The 17,336-nt window shown below is 39.6% G+C and overlaps 1 protein-coding gene and 1 long non-coding RNA gene across 2 annotated transcripts in view; one reads left to right on the forward strand and one right to left on the reverse strand.

The window, feature by feature from the left end:
* The first annotated feature begins 317 nt into the window (after positions 1 to 317).
* Positions 318 to 17,336, forward strand: part of LOC129530155 (uncharacterized) — a 71,999-nt gene continuing 54,980 nt past the window's right edge. The window contains exon 1 of the long non-coding RNA XR_008675714.2: positions 318 to 519. This is a non-coding gene — a long non-coding RNA (uncharacterized lncRNA). The remainder of the gene's footprint in view (positions 520 to 17,336) is intronic.
* On the reverse strand, positions 15,335 to 16,861 carry LOC101127285 (chromobox protein homolog 1-like). The gene has a single exon (XM_055376956.2). It carries the CDS (start codon positions 16,320 to 16,322, stop codon positions 15,804 to 15,806), a length of 519 nt encoding a protein of 172 aa, XP_055232931.1. The 5' UTR covers positions 16,323 to 16,861; the 3' UTR covers positions 15,335 to 15,803.

A 17,336-nucleotide genomic window follows, 5' to 3' on the forward strand; every position in this document is an offset into this window, starting at 1 on the left:
TCTGCTGCACCAGAAGGCAAAGCCCAGTGGCCTGTGGTACCAGTGAAGCCATCCCATCCCCACTTCACTACTTTAGCCAGTTGTAGTTCTGCATTTCTCTGAGAGGGAACTCCCAGAGGTAACAGACAAGCCCTCGGCCATTGCAGTTGCTGCGGGAACCACCCTTGCTTCCCCCAGGCTACAGAAGGAACAAACATCTTAATTGCTTTCATGTGCTTACTGCATGCTACAGTTACCCTATGCAGAGGAGGCCAGACTATCTTCTGTGGAAACTCCTGACTCCCCTGCTCTTCTCCCGGCAGGGTTCTCTGGCTTGAGTTTGCAGCACAGCCACCCCACCTTCAGCTGATCATCCCAGATCCAGCAGCAGGTTCTGTAGTTCTCTGAGGTGGAGTTCCCAGAGTCAACTGATAGCTCCTCCGCCATGACACCTTGCCCTTGCTGCCCTTGGGCTAGGGACATAACGAAGAGTCTGATTGTTTTGCTTGCACCGTCAGTACACGGCTCTAAGGAGAGGAGGTGAGACTGTCTTTCCCAGGAGCCCCTTTCCCCCTCTGCTCTTTGACAGGCAGGGCCCCCCAGTTTGGGACCAGAACACAGCTTTCCCCTCCCTGGGTAATTATTCCAATCAGCTGTGGCTCTGGATTTCTCTGGGATGGAGCCACACCCACTCAAGTCAACCTGACAGGCCCTCTGCCACTGCCACCACCATAGACCCCACCAGAGTTGCCCCAAGCTGGGGAGGGAACAAAAACACCTGAGCTCACCCCAGGGCTGTGGTTCCCAGCTAGGGAGTGTGGAGCTGAAATATGTTGTTGGTACTCAAGTGAAAAGAGGAGCCCACAATGTCAGATCATGGATAGGAGTGAGTTGCATGGACTCATGGGCTGCCATAGGAGTGGGGCCTGCCTTCTTCCACAAGGGCAGCCCAGAAGAGGTGGGGCCTATAACCATGCTGTGGACTCTGCTTAAGGGATCCCCACAGCCTGGAATACCTAACAAAAGAAACATGGTCTCAGTGCCAGTGATTGGAGGGTGCACCCTCAAGGCCCAGTAGTGTACCCAGAGAGGAGGTTACCTCTCTCACCACTGCACCAAATACCAGAGCTGAAAACACTATGAACTACAAAGGAGCCATGCACTAAGAGCCTATCTGTTACCAAAAAGGGGTCTCGATCCAGACCCCAAGAGAGGGATCTTGGATCTCAGGCAAGAAAGAATTCAAGGTGAATAGATAAAGTGAAAGCAAATTTATTAAGAAAGTGAAGGAATAAAGAATGGCTATTCCATAGGCAGAGCAGCAGCATGGGCTGATCAACTAAGTATACTTACAGTTATTTCTTGATTATACGCTAAACAGGGGGTGGATTACTCATGAGTTTTCTGGGAAAGAGGTGGACAATTCCTGGAACTGAGGGTTTCTCCTCTTTTTAGAGAATATAGGGTAACTCCCTAACATTGTCATGGCATTTGTAAATTGTCACGGCACTGGTGGGAGTGTCTTTTAGCATGCTACTGCATTATAGTCAGCATATAATGAGCAGTGAGGATGATCAGAGTCGCTGAAGGAGTGTTAAACATGGAATCAAAGGAATGACATCTGCTACCACAAAAACACACTTAAGCACATAAAGCAAGCATTATAAAGCAACCACACAATCAAGTCTACATAACAACCAGCTAACACAATGATAGGATCAAAATCTCACATATCAGTACTAACCCAGAATAATAAATGGGCTAAACACCCCTCTTAAAAGATGTAGAGTGGCGAGCTGGATAAAAGACAGGATGCAACCACCTCTTAGTTTCAAGAGCCCAATCTCACATATAATGACACAACCAGACTCAGAGAAAAAGGGTGAAGAAAGATGGACCGTGAAAAAAAAAAAAAGGAGTTACTATTATTGTATCAGATAAAACATATTTTAAACCAATAAAAAATAAAGACAAAGAAGGAAATGCATAACATTAAGGGGTACAATCCAACAAGAAAACTTACCTGTCCTAAATGTATATTCACCCAACATTTGAGAACCGAGATTTAAAAAGCAAGTTCTTTTTGGTCTACAGAAAGACTTAGACAACCATATAGCAACAGTGGAAGAAACCAACACCCCACTGACAGCATAAGACAGAGGTCATCAAGGTATAAAACTAACAAAGAACTCTAGATTTAAGCTTGACACATGACTCATTGGACCTAACAGACATCTGCAGAACACTCCACCCAACAACCACAGAATATACATCCTTTTCATCTGCACACAGAACATATTCTAAAATCAATCACATGCTTCGTCATAAAGCAAGTCTCAATGAATTCAAAAAAGCTGAAATCATACCAAGCACAATCTCAAACAAGGTGCAATAAAAATAGAAATCAGTATCAAGAAGGTCTCTCAAAACTACACAAACACATAGAAATTAAGCAACTTCGAAATAGCTCCTGGGTAAATATCAAAATTAAGGCAGAAATTAAAAAATTCTTTGAAACTAATGAAAATATGGAAACAATTTACAAAAATCTCTGAGACGCAGCTAAAGCAGCATTAAGACGAATGTTTATAGTGCTAAGCACATTCATCAAGAAGTTAGAAATATGCAAATTAACAGTCTAACTTTGCACCTATAGGAATTTTTTTTATTATACTTTAAGTTTTAGGGCACATGTGCACAACATGCAGGTTTGTTACATATGTATACATGTGCCATGTTGGTGTGCTGCACCCATTCACTCATCATTTAACATTAGGTATATCCCCTAATGCTATCCCTCCCCCCTCCCCCCACCCCACAACAGTCCCCGCTGTGTGATGTTCCCTTTCCTGTGTCCATGTGTTCTCATTGTTCAATTCCCACCCATGAGTGAGAACATGCGGTGTTTGTTTTTTTGTCCTTGCGATAGTTTGCTGAGAATGATGGTTTCCAGCTTCATCCATGTCCCTGCAAAGGACATGAACACATCATTTTTTATGGCTGCATAGTATTCCATGGTGTATATGTGCCACATTTTCTTAATCCACTCTATCATTGATGGATATTTGGGTTTGTTCCAAGTCTTTGCTATTGTGAATAGTGCTGCAATAATCATACGTGTGCATGTGTCTTTATACCAGCATGATTTATAATGCTTTTGGAATACACCCAGTAACGGGATGGCTGGGTCAAAGCATATTTCTAGTTCTAGATCCCTGAGGAATCGCCACACTGACTTCCACAATGGTTGAACTAGTTTACAGTCCCACCAACAGTGTAAAAGTGTTCCTATTTCTCCACATCCTCTCCAGCACCTGTTGTTTCCTGACTTTTCAATGATCGCCATTCTAACTGGAGTGAGATGGTATCCCATGGTGGTTTTGATTTGCGTTTCTCTGATGGCCAGTGATGACGAGCATTTTTTCATGTGTCTTTTGGCTGCATAAATATCTTCTTTTGAGAAGTGTCTGTTCATATCCTTCGCCCACTGTTGTTTGACTTTTTCTTGTAAATTTGTTTGAGTTCTTTGTAGATTCTGGATATTAGCCCTTTGTCAGATGAGTACATTGCAAAAATTTTCTCCCATTCTCTAGGTTGCCTGTTCACTCTGATGGTAGTTTCTTTTGCTGTGCAGAAGCTCTTTAGTTTAATTAGATCCCATTTGTCAATTTTGGCTTTTGTCGCCATTGCTTTTGGCGTTTTAGACTTGAAGTCCTTCCCCATGCCTATGTCCTGAATGGTATTGCCTAGGATTTCTTCTAGGGTTTTTATGGTTTCAGGTCTAACACTTAAGTCTTTAATCCATCTTGAATTAATTTCTGTATAAGGTGTAAGGAAGGGATCCAGTTTCAGCTTTCTACATATGGCTAGCCAGTTTTCCCAGCACCACTTATGAAATAGGGAATCCTTTCCCCATTTCTTGTTTTTTTCAGATTTGTCAAAGATTAGATAGTTGTAGATATGTGGAATTATTTCTGAGGGCTCTGTTCTGTTCCACTGGTCTATCTCTCTGTTTTGGTACCAGTACTGTGCTATTTTGGTTACTGTACCCTTGTAGTATAGTTTGAAGTCAGGTAGCGTGATGCCTCCAGCTTTGTTCTTTTGGCTTAAGATTGACATGGCAATGCAGGCTCTTTTTTGATTCCATATGAACTTTAAAGTAGTTTTTTCCAATTCTGTGAAGAAAGTCATTGGTAGCTTGATGGGAATGGCATTGAATCTATAAATTATCTTGGGCAGTATGGCCATTTTCATGATATTGATTCTTCCTACCCATGAGCATGGAATGTTCTTCCATTTGTTTGTATCCTCTTTTATTTCATTGAGCAGTGGTTTGTAGTTGTCCTTGAAGAAGTGCTTCACGTCCTTTGTAAGTTGGATTCCTAGGTATTTTATTCTCTTTGAAGCAATTGTGAATGGGAGTTCACTCATGATTTGGCTCTCTGTTTGTCTGTTATTGGTGTATAAGAATGCTTGTGATTTTTGCACATTGATTTTGTATCCTGAGACTTTGCTGAAGTTGCCTATCAGCTTAAGGAGATTTTGGGCTGAGATGATGGGGTTTTCTAGATACACAATCATGTCGTCTGCAAACGGACAATTTGACTTCTTTTCCTAACTGAATACCCTTTATTTCCATCTCCTGCCTGATTGCCCTGGCCAGAACTTCCAACACTATGCTGAATAGGAGTGGTGAGAGAGGGCATCCCTGTCTTGTGCCAGTATTCAAAGGGAATGCTTCCAGTTTTTGCCCATTCAGTATGATATTGGCTGTGCGTTTGGCATAGACAGCTCTTATTATTTTCAGATATGTCCCATCAATACCTAATTTATCGAAAGTTTTTAGCATGAAGCATTGTTGAATTTTGTCAAAGGCCTTTTCTGCATCTACTGAGATAATCATGTGGTTTTTGTCATTGGTTTTGTTTATATGCTGGATTACGTTTATTGATTTGTGTATGTTGAACCAGCCTTGCATCCCAGGGATGAAGCCCACTTGATCATGGTGGATAAGCTTTTTGATGTGCTGCTGGATTTGGTTTGCTAGTATTTTATTGAGGACTTTTGTATCAATGTTCATCAGGGACATTGATCTAAAATTCTCTTTTTTGTGTGTGTCTCTGCCAGGCTTTGGTATCAGGATGATGCTGGGCTCATAAAACGAGTTAGGGAGGATTCCCTCTTTTTCTATTGATTGGAATAGTTTCAGAAGGAATGGTACCAGTTCCTCCTTGTACCTCTGGTAGAATTTGGCTGTGAATCCATCTGGTCCTGGACTTTTTTTGGTTGGTAAGCTATTAATTATTGCCTCAATTTCAGAGCCGGTTATTGGCTTATTCAGGGATTCACCTTCTTCCTGGTTTAGTCTTGGGAGGGTGTATGTGTCGAGGAATTTATCCATTTCTTCTAGATTTTCTAGTTTATTTGCGTAGAGGTGTTTATAGTATTCTCTGATGATAGTTTGCATTTCTGTGGCATTGGTGGTGATGTCCCCTTTATCATTTTTGATTGCATCTATCTGATTCTTCTCTCTTTTCTTCTTTATTAGTCTTGCTAGCAGTCTATCAATTTTGTTGATCTTTGCAAAAAACCAGCTCCTGGATTCGTTGATTTCTTGAAGGGTTTTTTGTGTCTTTATTTCCTTCAGTTATGCTCTGATCTTAGTTATTTCTTTCCTTCTGCTGGCTTTTGAATGTTTTTGCTCTTGCTTCTCTAGTTCTTTTAATTGTGATGTTAGGGTGTCAATTTTAGATCTTTCCTGCTTTCTCTTGTGGGCATTTAGTGCTCTAAATTTCCCTCTACACACTGCTTTGAATGTGTCCCAGAGATTCTGGTATGTTGTGTCTTTGTTCTCGTTGGTTTCAAAGAACATCTTTATTTCTGCCTTATTTTCGTTATGTAACCAGTAGTCATTCAGGAGCAGGTTGTTCAGTTTCCATGTAGTTGAGCGGTTTTGAGTGAGTTTCTTTATCCTGAGTTCTAGTTTGATTGCACTGTGGTCTGAGAGATAGTTTGTTATAATTTCTGTTCTTTTACATTTGCTGAGGAGTGCTTTACTTCCAACTATGTGGTCAATTTTGGAATAAGTGTGGTGTGGTGCTGAGAAGAATGTATATTCTGTTGATTTGGGGTGGAGAGTTCTGTAGATGTCTACTAGGTCTGCTTGGTGCAGAGCTGAGTTCAATTCCTGGATATCCTTGTTAACTTTCTGTCTCGTTGATCTGTCTAATGTTGACAGTGGGGTGTTAAAGTCTCCCATTATTATTGTGTGGGAGTCTGTCTCTTTGTAGGTCACTCAGGACTTGCTTTATGAATCTGGGTGCTCCTGTATTGGGTGCATATATATTTAGGAGAGTCAGCCCTTCTTGTTGAATTGATCCCTTTACCATTATGTAATGGCCTTCTCTGTCTCTTTTGATCTTTGTTGGTTTAAAGTCTGTTTTATCTGAGACTAGGATTGCAACCCCTGCCTTTTTTTGTTTTCCATTTCTTGGTAGATCTTCCTCCATCCTTTTATTTTGAGCCTATGTGTGTCTCTGCACGTGAGATGGGTTTCCTGAATACAGCACCTGATGGGTTCTTGACTCTTTATCCAATTTGCCAGTCTGTGTCTTTTAATTGGAGTATTTAGCCCATTTACATTTAAGGTTAATATTGCTATGTGTGAATCTGATCCTGTCATTATAATGTTAGCTGGTTATTTTGCTCGTTAGTTGATGCAGTTTCTTCCTAGTCTCAATGATCTTTACAATTTGGGATGTTTTTGCAGTGGCTGGTTCTGGTTGTTCCTTTCCATGTTTAGTGCTTCCTTCAGGAGCTCTTTTAGGGCAGGCCTGGTGGTGACAAAATCTCTCAGCATTTGCTTGTCTGTAAAGTATTTTATTTCTCCTTCACTTATGAAGCTTAGTTTGGCTGGATATGAAATTCTGGGTTGAAAATTATTTTCTTTAAAAATGTTGAATATTGGCCCCAACTCTCTTCTGGCTTGTAGCGTTTCTGCCAAGAGATCAGCTGTTAGTCTGATGGGCTTCCCTTTGTGGGTAACCTGACCTTTCTCTCTGGCTGCCCTTAACATTTTTTCCTTCATTTCAACTTTGGTGAATCTGACAATTTCGTGTCTTGGAATTGCTCTTCTCGAGGAGTATCTTTGTGGTGTTCTCTGTATTTCCTGAATTTGAATGTTGGCCTGCCTTGCTAGATTGGGGAAGTTCTCCTGGATAATATCCTGCAGTGTTTTCCAACTTGGTTCCATTCTCCCTGTCACTTTCAGGTACACCAATCAGACATAGATTTGGTCTTTTCACGTAATCCCAGATTTCGTGGAGGCTTTCTTCATTTCTTTTTATTCTTTTTTCTCTAAACTTCTCTTCTCACTTCATTTCATTCATTCCATCTTCCATCACTGATACCCTTTCTTCCAGTTGATTTAATCAGCACTCAGGCTTGTGCATTCATCATGTAGTTTTCATGCTGTGGTTTTCAGCTCCATCAGGTCCTTTAATGACTTCTCTGCATTGGTTATTCTAATTAGCTGTTCGTCTAATCTTTTTTCAAGTTTTTTATCTTCTTTGCCATGGGTTTGAACTTCCTCCTTTAGCTTGGAGTAGTTTGATCATCTGAAGCATTCTTCTCTCCACTTGTCAAAGTCATTCTCCATCTAGCTTTGTTCCATTGCTGGTGAGGAGCTGCATTCCTTTGGAGTAGGAGAGGGGCTCTGATTTTTAGAATTTCCCGTTTTTCTGCTCTGTTTTTTCCCCATCTTTGTGGTTTTATCTACCTTTGGTCTTTGATGATGGTGACATACAGATGGGGTTTTGGTGTGGATTTCCTTTCTGTTTGTTAGTTTTCCTTCTAACAGTCAGGACCCTCAGCTGCAGGTCTGTTGGAGTTTGCTGGAGGTCCACTCCAGACCCTGTTTGCCTGGATATCAGCAGGGGAGGCTGCAGAACAGCAGATATTGGTGAACAGCAAATGTTGCTGCTTGATCGTTCCTCTGGAAGTTTTGTCTCAGAGGAATACCCAGCCATGTGAGGTGTCAGTCTGCCCCTTACTGGGAGGTGCCTCCCAGTTAGGCTACTCAGGGGTCAGGGACCCACTTGAGGAGGCAGTCTGTCTGTTCTCAGATCTCAAGCTGTGTGCTGGGAGAACCACTACTCTCTTCAAAGCTGTCAGACAGGGACATTTAAGTCTGCAGAGGTTTCTGCTGCCTTTTGTTTGGCTATGTCCTGTCCCCAGAGGTGGAATCTACAGAGGCAGGCAGGCCTCCTTGAGCTGCGGTGGTCTCCACCCAGTTTGAGCTTCCTGGCCGCTTTGTTCACCTACTCAAACCTCAGCAATGGTGGGCGCCCCTCACCCAGCTTTGCTGCTGCCTTGTAGTTTGATCTCAGACTGCTGTGCTAGCAAAGGGTGAGGCTCCATGGGCATAGGGCCCTCTGAGCCATGCATGGGATATAATCTCCTGGTGTGCCATTTGGTACAAACATTTGAAAAGCGCAGTATTAGGGTGGGAGTGACCCAATTTTCCAGGTGCCGTCTGTCACTCCTTTCTTTGACTAGGAAAGGGAATTCCCTGACCTCTTGGGCTTCCCAGGTGAGGCAATGCCTCTTCCTGCTTCAGTAGTGCTTCGTGCACTGCACCCACTGTTCTGCACCCACTGTCTGACACTCCCCAGTGAGATGAACCTGGCACTTCAGTTGGAAATGCAGAAACTACCCGTCTTCTGTGTCACTCACATTGGGAGCTGCAGACTGGAGCTGTTCCTATTTGGCCATCTTGGCTCCAACACCTATAGGAATTTTTAAAAACAAAAAGCTAAATAAATTTTTAAAAACCAAAAGTAGAAAATAACCAAAATTAGAGAACTGAATGCAATTGAGATGCAAAAACAAATACAAAAATCAAAGAAATCAAGAGTTGGTTCTTATAAAAAGACAAAAAAGATCATATACCACTGCCTAGAGCAACAGAGAAAAAGGAGAAGATTCACATAAGTACAATCAGAAATGACAAAGATGACATTACAACCTGTCACAGAGAAGTACAAAAGATTTTCAGAGAATATTATGAAGAACTGTGTGCACACAAATTAAGCAATGTGGAGGAAATGCACAAATTTCTGATAGCACACAATCTTCCAATATTGAATCAGGAAGATGTAGAGACTCTTAATAGACCAATATAGAGCTCTGAAATAGAATCAGGACCAAAAAAACCTACCAATCAAATAAAACCCTGGACCAGATGGATTCACAGCTGAATTCTAAGAGAAGTACAAACAAATGATGCCAATTGTACTGAAACTATTCCAAAATCTTGAGGAGGAGGGACTCCTCCTTAACTCATTCTATGAAGCCAGCATCAACTTAATATCAAGATCAGGGGAAAACACAGTGGAAAAAGAAATCTTCAGGTTAACATCACTGATAAATATAGACATGAAATTTCTAAAAAAAAAAAAAAAAAAAAAAAAGAGTGACAAACTGAATTTAGGAGCACATTAAAGTTAATTCACCATAATCAAGTAGGCCTTATTTTGAGATGGAAGGCTGGTTCAACACATGCAAACCAATAAATTCAGTTCACTACATAAATGGAATTAAAACAAAAACCAAATGATTGCCTCAGAAGTTGGAGGAGAAGCTTTTGATAAAGTCTAACTTCACCCAATAATAAAAAGCCTCAGTAGACTAGGCATTGAAAGAAGATACCTCAAAATAATAAGATTCACCTATGAAAAACCCACAGCGAAAATCATACTTAATGGTCAAAAGCTGGAACCATTAATTTCCCTTGAAAACTGGAACAAGACACGGATGGCCCCACTCATGATTTCTGTTCAACACAGTACTGAAATCCTAGCCAGAGCAATCAGGCAAGAGGAGAGAAAAGACATCCAAGTAGTAAAAGAAGAAGTCAAAGTATCTCTCTTGCTTGACAATATAATTCTGTATCTGAAAAAGCCCCAAGGCTCTGTCAAAAGGCTAGTAGAACTGATAAGTGATTTTAGTGAGGTTTTGGGATTTAAAAAATCAGTGTAGAAATATCAGTAGCACTTCTATACACCAATAATGTCTAGGCTGAGAGCTAAATAAAAAAACACCATTTTATTTACAATAGCTACAAAGAATAATTAAATACTTATGTACATAGCTAACCAAGAAGTTGAAAGATCTCTACGAAGAGAACTACAAAACACTGCTGAAACAAATCAGAGATGACACAAATACATTGAAAAAAATTCCATGTCAATGGATTGGAAGAATCAATATTAATAAAATGGCAATACTGACCAAAGCAATTTGCAGATTCTGTGCTATTCTTATCAAACTATCAACATCAAAAAGTTACAAGGAACAGAAAAGGGCTTGAACAGCCAAAGCCATCCTAAGTAAAAAGAACAAAGTTGGAGGAACCAAACTACCCAACTTCAAACTACACTGCAAAGCTATTATAACCCAAACAGCACGGTATTAGTACAAAATCAGACACATAGACCAATGGAAGGCAATAGAAACCTCAGAAATAAAACCACACACTAGCAATCATCTGTTCATTGACAACATCATAACAACTAGCAGTGAGGAAAAAAAATTGTCAGTAAATAGTTCTGGGATAACTGGTTAGCCACAGGTGGGAGATAGAAATTGGGCCCTACTTTTTATCATACACAAAAAATTAATTCAAAATGGTTCAAAAATCTAAATGTAAGACCTCAAACTACAAAATTGCTAGAAAACAATCTAGGAAATACCCTTCTTAACACTGGCTTTAAAAAAGCAGAAAGCTGAAGGTATCACACTACCTGACTTCAAACTATACTACAAAGCTACAGTAACCAAAACAGCATGGTACTGGTACAAGAACAGACACATAGACCAATGGAACAAAACAGAGAACTCAGAAATAAGACTGCACACCTACAACCATCTGATCTTGTACAAACCTGACAAAAACAACCAATGAGGAAACCATTCTCTATTTAATGAATTGTGCTTGAAGAACTAGTCATTGGCAGAAAATTGAAACTGGACCCCTTTTTTACACCATATACAAAAATTAACTCAAGATAGATTAAAGCCTTAAATGTAAAACCAAAAACAATAAAAACTCCAGAATAAAATCTAGGTAATACCATTCAAGATTTCATGACAAAAACACCAAAAGCAATTGCAACAAAAGAAAAATTTGACAAATGGGATCTAAATAAATGAAAGAGCTTCTGCACAGCAAAAGAAACTATCATCAGCATGAACAGACAACCTACAAAATGAGAGAGAATTTTTGCAATCTATACATCTGACAAAGGTCTAATATCCAGAGTCTAAGAGGAACATAAAGAAATTTACAAGAAAAAAACAACCCCGTTAAATAGTGGGCTAAGGATATGAGCAGACACTTCTCGAAAGAAGATGTTCATGTGGCCAACAAACATGAAAAAAAAGTTCAACATCACAGATCATTAGAGAAATGCCATTCAAAACCACAATGAGATACTACCTCCTGCCAGTCAGAATGGTAGTTATTAAAAAGTCAAAAAACCACAGATGCTGGTGAGGCTGCAGAGAAAAAGTAATGCTTTTACACTGCTGATGACAGTATGAATTATTTCAACCATTACTGAAGACAGATAAGGGAGCAGAAATACCATTTGACCCAGCAATCCATTACTGAGTATATACCTAAAGGAATATAAATCATTCTATTATAAAGATACATGCACGTGTATGTTCATTGCAGCACTATTCCCAATAGCAAAGACATGGACTCAACCCAAATGTCCATCAATGATAGACTGGATAAAGAACATGTGGTACATATACACCATGGAATACTGTGTAGCCATAAAAAGTAATGAAATCATGTCCTTTGCAGGGACATGGATGGAGCTGGAAGTTGTTATCCTCAGCAAACTAATCCAGGAACAGAAAACCACACACCACATGTTCTCACTTGTAAGTGGGAGCTGAATGATGAGAACACATGAACATATGGGGGGAACAACACACACTGGGGCCTGTTGGGTGTTGGGGAGATGAATTGCATCATGAAGAATAGCTAGTGGGTGCTGGGCTTAATACCTAGGTGATGAGTTGATCTGTGCAGCAGACCACCATGGTCATGTATCCTGGAACTTAAAATAAAAGTTGATGAAAAAAACTAGAAAAATTTGCAGATTCTATAAAACTGAATAAAAAATAGATGCTATTACACAATATACCCATGTAACAACCTGCACCTGTACTCCCTATATTTAAAATAAAAGTTAAAATTAAAAAATAAAATTGGCTTTGACAAAAAATTTTTGCCCAAGCCCCCAAAAGCAATTGCATCAGAAACGGAAAATAGACAAGTGAGAACTAATTAAAATAAAGAGCTACACAGCAAAGGAAACTATCCACAGAGTAAATAGACAACATAGAGAATGAAAGAAAATATTCACAAACTATGCATTCCTACAAAGGCCTACTGTCCAGAATCTATAGATGACAAATCAACAAGAAAAAACAAACAACCCCATTAAAAATTGAAATTGACATGAACAGACACTTCTCAAAAGAAGACATACAAGCAGCCAAAAACTTATCAAAAAATTCTCAATATCACTAATCATCAGAGAAATGCAAATGAAAACCAAAATAAGACACCGTCTCACACCAGTCAAAATGGCCATTAGAAAAAGTTAAAAAGCAACAAGATGTTCATGAAGCTGGATATGAAATGAAATGCTTATACACTGTTCGTGATAATGTAAATTAGTTCAGCCACTTTGGATAGCAGTTTGGAGATTCCTCAAGAAAATTAAAACAAAATTACCATTTGATCCAGAAATTCCATTACTAAGTACACACCCAAAGAAAAATAGATCATTATACCAAAAGGACACATGTACTTGTACCTTCATTGCTACACTATTCACAATAGCAGCGACATGGGATGAACCTAGGTGTCCATCAGTGGTCAATTGAATAAAGCAAATGTGGTACATATGCACCATGGAATATTATGCATCAGTAACAACAAATGAAATCATGTCATTAGCAGCAACATGGTTGGAGGTGGAAGGCATAAGCAAACTAACACAGGTGCAGAAAACTAAACACTACATGTTCTCATTTATAAGTGAAAGTTACAGATAAAGCACACATGTACATAAACATGGGAAAAATAGACATTGTATACTACTAGAAGTGGGATAGAGGAAAGGGGATGTGGGTTGAAAAACTACCTATTGTGTACTATGCTCACTACCTGAGTACAATATACCCTATGTCACAAACCTTTATGTGTAGCCCCTGTATCCTACATAAAAGTTAAAATTATTTTTTAAAATGAAATAAAAAAATCTAAGCATTAACATAAAAATTATGGAAAAAAGAGGAAACCAACAAAAAACAAGCAAAAAAAAAGAAAATTACATAAATTACTCCAAAAAATTATTAAATAGAGATCATAGAAACATTGAAATTGATTGAACTTAAAGTAGGCTCCTTGAAAATATCTACAAAATTGACAATACTTTAGCTAGACTAAGAAGAAAAATAAAGAAATTATAAAAGTTAGAAATCAAAGGAGATATTACCATGGGCTCTTTGGAAATTAAAAGTGTGAGGGAATAAATACTATGGGCAACTTTATGCCAATAAACTAAACAACTTTGAAAATAGGCTAACTTCTACAAAATTACTACTGTACCCCAAATGACTCAGGAATTAATATAAAATAATAACAGAGATAAAAAGACATTTTCCTAGATATTAAAAATCTCAGCCCAAAGAAAAGCCAAAGACTATATGTTTTCACTGGTGACTTTTATGAAATATGTAAAGAAACAATTCCATTACTCAACAAACTTTTTTCAAAAATACATGAGTACAGAATATTTCTCAACTCTTTTTATGAGGCCAATATCATCCTGACACCAAAGCCAGACTAAGGCATGTCAAAGAAGAACTACACTTCAATATCCTTCATTAATAGAGATGCAACAATCTTTAACAAAATACAACAGTGTGTAAAGAAAATAACACATCAGTATACAAAGGGAATTAAATAGTATATACAGAAAATAATACATCATTGTCAAGTTATATTAATTATAGTAATGCATGGTTGCATTAATTGTCTCAAATTTAATTAATAAAACATGACACCTTAATACTACACAGCAAAAAAATTAAATGAGCATCTTAATAGATGCAGAGAAGACATAAGACAAAATACAGTGCCCATTCATTATAAAATCTCTTAGCAAGCTTGGAATATCAGGAAAGACTCTCTACTTGATAAAACACATTAATAAACAACACATGAAGTATTATATTAAATGGTTGTCTTAGTCCATTTTCTTTTTTTTCAGGGATTATAAATCTATAGTTTTATTAAGACAAAAACTGACAGTGTAGTATGAAGTTTACATTTAAACAAAGTTTACACAGAAATCTAACACATGCCTAAAAGAATTTTACAATGTAGCTCTAGATGCAAGTCTAGACAATATCAAGAACTGATGGATCTCACGACTCAAGACAGAGCATTTTGGGTATGTTACTTCTTAGGATTTCTTAAAAAATTGTTTTGTGTGTGTGTGTGTGTGTGTGTGTGTGTGTGTGTGTTTTAAAGTGAACCACTGCCCAATATGAAAGTTTAATCTTCTGAGACCAAGGCTTTTGAAATCACTAAACTCTTGGATCAATTCGGTGAAACTTGTGCTGTCAGTGACTGAACCCTGCCAACAATGGTTTCAGTGTTCAAAGCTCAAAAAAGAGAATGGCTCCAAGAGTTCTCCCCACTAAAAATGGCTCCAAGAGTTTTCCCCACTAAAAGCACGGGCCCTTGTCTTTCCCTACTGTCTTATCTCCTCTACCACCCTCTTCCTCTTCCTTACCACCTCAGCCAGTGTCTTGGATGAACAAGCTGATATTTATAACTTCGTTACTGGAAAAGAAAGGGTCTTCTAATTTCAGGAATTAGCACCTCTAAGACAGAATGAGCTGCTTGTACTGTATACTCTCCAATAAAAGACCTTCCCTCCTTGTCAATTTCCATCTCCAAAATGGCAACTTTGGTAACTTATGAACAGGCTTAGTCCTTTGTGGGAACAGCAATACGTTTAGGCAGGGAACACCTTGGCTTATAGGTTTCAGACATTCACAGCTTTTAAACAGTCTCTCACAGTCCTTATTTATGGTGCCAATGACATTTTTTTTTAAGGTAAAATATTCTGGACATAGAAGCAAATCATTAGTTGTCTGTTCTTTTCCATTGCTTCACCATTTCCGCTATCAGGCCCCAAATGTTAATCTAAATGATAACTACCCATCTCCCTTTCTCCCCTCCCCATCCCTCCCTCCCCCAAATAATACACCAGTAATAGCCAAAAACTACACACATGCTACGCTGTAAAAATGCAGAGTTAACGCTATTGGGAAGAAGGCTGTGTGTTGTGGAGATGCTCTTTGAAGATCTACAGTATTTTTTTGCTCTCCCACACACCCAATTCTGCAAGTTTTGTCCTTCATAGAAGGCCCTTTGCTTTTTACAGCAAAGTGCAGAAAAGGTTGCCTTGAAACAATTATCCCCTTTCTCCTCCACTGGGATGGGTGTGCAAACTATATAGCTTGAAACGGCTTTAAAGCACTTGGGCTGCTGCAGGGCACAGAAACTATACTGGCTCTTCAAAGGACATCTTCTCAAGCCACCTCTATGGTGTCAAGACAAGTGGAACTCCTTCCCTTCCCACTTGAAACCCACAGTCAGATGTGACAGGGGCTGGTACTCAAGAGCGTTAATTCTTGTCATCTTTTTTGTCATCATCCTCCGAGGGTTAGGAATGCCATGTCAGCCTTTCCTCATAGAAGGATATGACAACCTGTGGGCACTTGACACTGGCTTCCTTGGCAGGGACCAGGTCAGCCTCATCAGAGTTTTTCCATTTCATCAGGAACATGACCTCCCCACTGGAGTCTGTAGCTCCAATAATCCGCTCTGGCTCCAAACCTCGAGCAAAGCCTCGTGGCTTTTCTGACTCTTCTTTCTTCTCCTTTGGTTTGCTCTCCTCTCCCTTATCTTCAGAATCAGAATCAGCTTTGTGCTTGCCTCCCTCTGATTTATCTGTCTCATGTGTTGTTTTCTGTGACTGCAGAAACTCAGCAATGAGGTCGAGGCAATCCAGGTTCTCTTCTGACTCCCATGTGTTATCCTCATCTGAGAATCCCTTCCACTTTAGGAGGTACTCCACTTTGCCCTTTACCACTCCATGGTCGAGAACTTTTTCCACCACATATTCCTTTTCCTCCTCTTCTAGCACTTCCTCCACTTTCTTCTTGTTTAGTTTTTCCCCCATAGTGCCCACCAGCTTTCTGGTGTAAAGGGGGACGCTGCTCAGAGCAGCGCCCAAGAGCCCGAGAGGAATCAGTGCTGTGCTACTGGCGTGTCACGTCGAGTCACCTGGGGGAGTGGCGCCCAGGAAGGCAGCAAGCCGGGTGGCCACAGTGGAGTCCCTCACTGAAGCGGCGTACCGCAGGCCCCAGCCAACGGCCCTCCCCTCAGCCGAACCTGTCTTAGTCCATTTTCTATGCTATAACTGAATACCTATGACTTGGTAATTTATAAAGAAAATAAGTTCATTTAGTTTATGGTTCTGGAGGCTGGGAACTCCAAGAGCCATGGTGTTGATATCTGGTGAGGGCCTTCCAGCTGTGTTGTGATATGGTGAAAGGCACCACATGGAAAGAGAGCAACAATGTCCATGTCAGTTCAGTTTCTCTTTCTGTTCTCACAAAGGCACCAGTTCCATCATGAAGGCCTCACCCTGACAACTGTATTTAATACTAATTACTTCCCAAAGGATCTACCTCCAATCAATATATGAATTTGAGGGTTAAGTTTCCATCACAGGATATTTGTGACACATTTCAGCCATTGCATTCTAACCCACCCCTCAATATTTATGTCCTTCTCACATGCAAAATACACTCACTCTACATCAATAGCCCCAAAGTCTTAACTCTTTCTAGCACCAACTCAAAAGTCCTAAGTTCAGAGTCTCATCTGAATCAGATATGAATGAAACTCAATTCACAATTCATCTTGAGGCAAATTTCTTCCAGCTGTTAGCCTGTGAAATTAAACAAGTTATCTATTTCAAAAATAAAGTGGTTGGACAGACATATGACAGATATTCCTATTCCAAAAAGGAAAATGGGCAAAGTGAAAATAATTACAAGTCTCAAGTAAGTCCAAACCCCAACAGGAAAAAACATATTCAGTCTTAAAGCCAAAGAATAATCTCCTTTGACTGCACACACACATCCTGTGCACACTGGTGTGGGTGTTGTGACCTCAAGGCCTTAAGGAA

The sequence above is a fragment of the Gorilla gorilla genome, chromosome X (assembly GCF_029281585.2).
Source record: "Gorilla gorilla gorilla isolate KB3781 chromosome X, NHGRI_mGorGor1-v2.1_pri, whole genome shotgun sequence".
Classification (NCBI taxonomy): Eukaryota; Metazoa; Chordata; class Mammalia; order Primates; family Hominidae; genus Gorilla; species Gorilla gorilla.

Excerpts from the sequence above, each read along its gene's own strand:
- LOC101127285 (XM_055376956.2), bottom strand. The coding sequence starts at position 16,322 with ATGGGGGAAAAACTAAACAAGAAGAAAGTGGAGGAAGTGCTAGAAGAG.